The sequence below is a fragment of the Delphinus delphis genome, chromosome 1 (assembly GCF_949987515.2).
Source record: "Delphinus delphis chromosome 1, mDelDel1.2, whole genome shotgun sequence".
Classification (NCBI taxonomy): domain Eukaryota; kingdom Metazoa; phylum Chordata; class Mammalia; order Artiodactyla; family Delphinidae; genus Delphinus; species Delphinus delphis.
In genome coordinates, this window is record NC_082683.1 from 113,990,723 (window position 1) to 113,992,783 (window position 2,061).

The 2,061-nt window shown below is 41.1% G+C and overlaps 1 protein-coding gene across 1 annotated transcript; it reads right to left on the reverse strand.

Moving 5' to 3' along the window:
* Nucleotides 1–241: 241 nt before the first annotated feature.
* On the reverse strand, nt 242–1,181 carry LOC132426178 (olfactory receptor 10T2-like). Its single transcript, XM_060013070.1, is given in 2 exon segments — nt 242–650; nt 652–1,181. Coding segments are annotated over 2 exon segments (939 nt in total).
* Between the last annotated feature and the right edge of the window lie 880 nt (nt 1,182–2,061).

Sequence of the window (2,061 nt, forward strand, 5' to 3'; positions counted from 1 at the left end):
ATGGCTTGAGTCCTTGAAATTTGCCACACTCACATAACTTTCTGGAGACCAAATGGTACAACCTCTACAATGAATATAGGCTAAACAGGAAGAAGGACTTTCCAATAAATATAATCAATGTAACCCGAGGTCCTTTTTTCTTGTTTTATTTTATTTTTTTGACAAAAGAGTGTAGGTATATTTATTGAAGTTCTACCCCAGACACTTTCATGAATATAACTTCCCTGACTTATCAACTCACTCATGCAGTTTTGGGAAATGAGTACCTACTGAGAACATTTCTCAGAGCCGTCTTCACTTCTTTGTTCCTCAGTGTGTAGACAAGGGGCTTGAGTAGTGGGGTGATCACCATATAGGTCACTGCCCCAAGTCGGTCCTTATTTGAGAAGTACAGGGATGTCGGCCTCAAGTAGATAAAGGAAGCACAGCCATAGTGAACAATGACCACTGTGAGGTGGGAGACACAGGTGGCAAAGGCCTTATGCTGTCCCTCCACTGAAGAGATCTTGAGGATGGTGGAAACAATGAAGACATAGGAGATGAAGATCAACACAAAGGGAACCAGCAATACCAGAATGCTGAGTAAGAACATAACCATCTCCTTTATGTTGATGTCTGTGCGGCCCAGTTTTATGACAGGGGAAATGTCAGAAGTGGTTGATCCGATTGGAGGCACAGAAGGGTACAGTAAACACCAGGATGTTGACAACTACAGAGATCAGAAAACTACAGATGCTTGAGGCTAAAACCAGCAGTATGTGGGTGGATGGCTGATGATGACTGTGTAGTTGAGAAGGGTTGTAGATGGCAACATAGTGATTGTAGCCCATCACAGCAATTAGAAAACAGTTGGTACAAGCCAAGCCCACAAAGAAATAGAGCTGGGCAGCACACCCAGGGAAAAAAGTAGTTCTAGTTGTGGAAAGCAGATTGGTCAGCATTTTTGGTACGATGACCAAGGTTTAGCAGGTTTCAGAGCAGGAGAGGACAAAGAGAAAGAAATACATAGGGGTGTCCAAAGCCTGATCCAGAAGAATGATAGTCATGATGGTGGCACTGGCCATCGGAGTGGTCAGGTAGACCAGGAGGAAGATAAAGAAGAGAAGGATCTGCAGATCCCCCAGGTTTGAGAAGCCTATAAGGATGAACTCGGTGATCATGCTCTGGTTCTATCTCTTCATTGGTCACTGGGAATCAGACTCAGACATCCTGAAACGGACAACAGAAAGAATTTGACAAAAGTGAATGCCCCCAGAGAAATCATGTTTGTGTTTCTGTACAAAGTTGATAATACTGGTCTGAAAAAATGAGTAAAAAACAAGTCAAACACTTTGATCAGGGGTGAGTGGAAAGCAGGAGGCATGAAGACTAGGGACATAAGAAAATTCCCAATTCAACAATACCTGAAGAAATTTATTTTTATAAGTTGTTTCCATTTCTCTTCTTATTTGCATAGAAGTTTCATACCTAGTGAGTTAAATCAAGAGGTGATTCTAGAGTTCATCTCATCTAATCGTGCCATTTTATGGAAACCAAGTTTCAAAAAGATTAAATCATTTGCTTAACCCGCATGAGAGTGACAGTCTTGAGAAATCACCTATCGTCAAAGTCATTTTATGAAAATCTGAACTGGAAAAACAAAAACAATTGAAAAGTCATCTATCCAGCCCCTCATATACTTGACACAAATACTGCTTGCTTATATGTAATGAAATGTTGAGCTTTATTTGCCCATGATCAATTGTGAAGCCTTTGGCATGGACTTAGAATGATACCGCATATTGGGGTTTCCCTTGTCATGAGTGCATGGGAATTTGGGAGTAAGAATCTAACTAAAGCTCAAATCATGCTCAGAGCATGCCAGGTCTTGGGCTGACATATTCGCTCCCTTGACCTCTGCCTCAATGTCTGCTGCCTCCATGATGTTCTCAGAACAAGTCTCACCATTATCTGTGGGGAGACCTGTAGTTTGATTCAGAGATAACATAATTCTAAAACCTTTACACTAGCCTTAGAAAATCATAAAATCTTTATATTAGAACAAAGCTCAGGAGTCTTCTT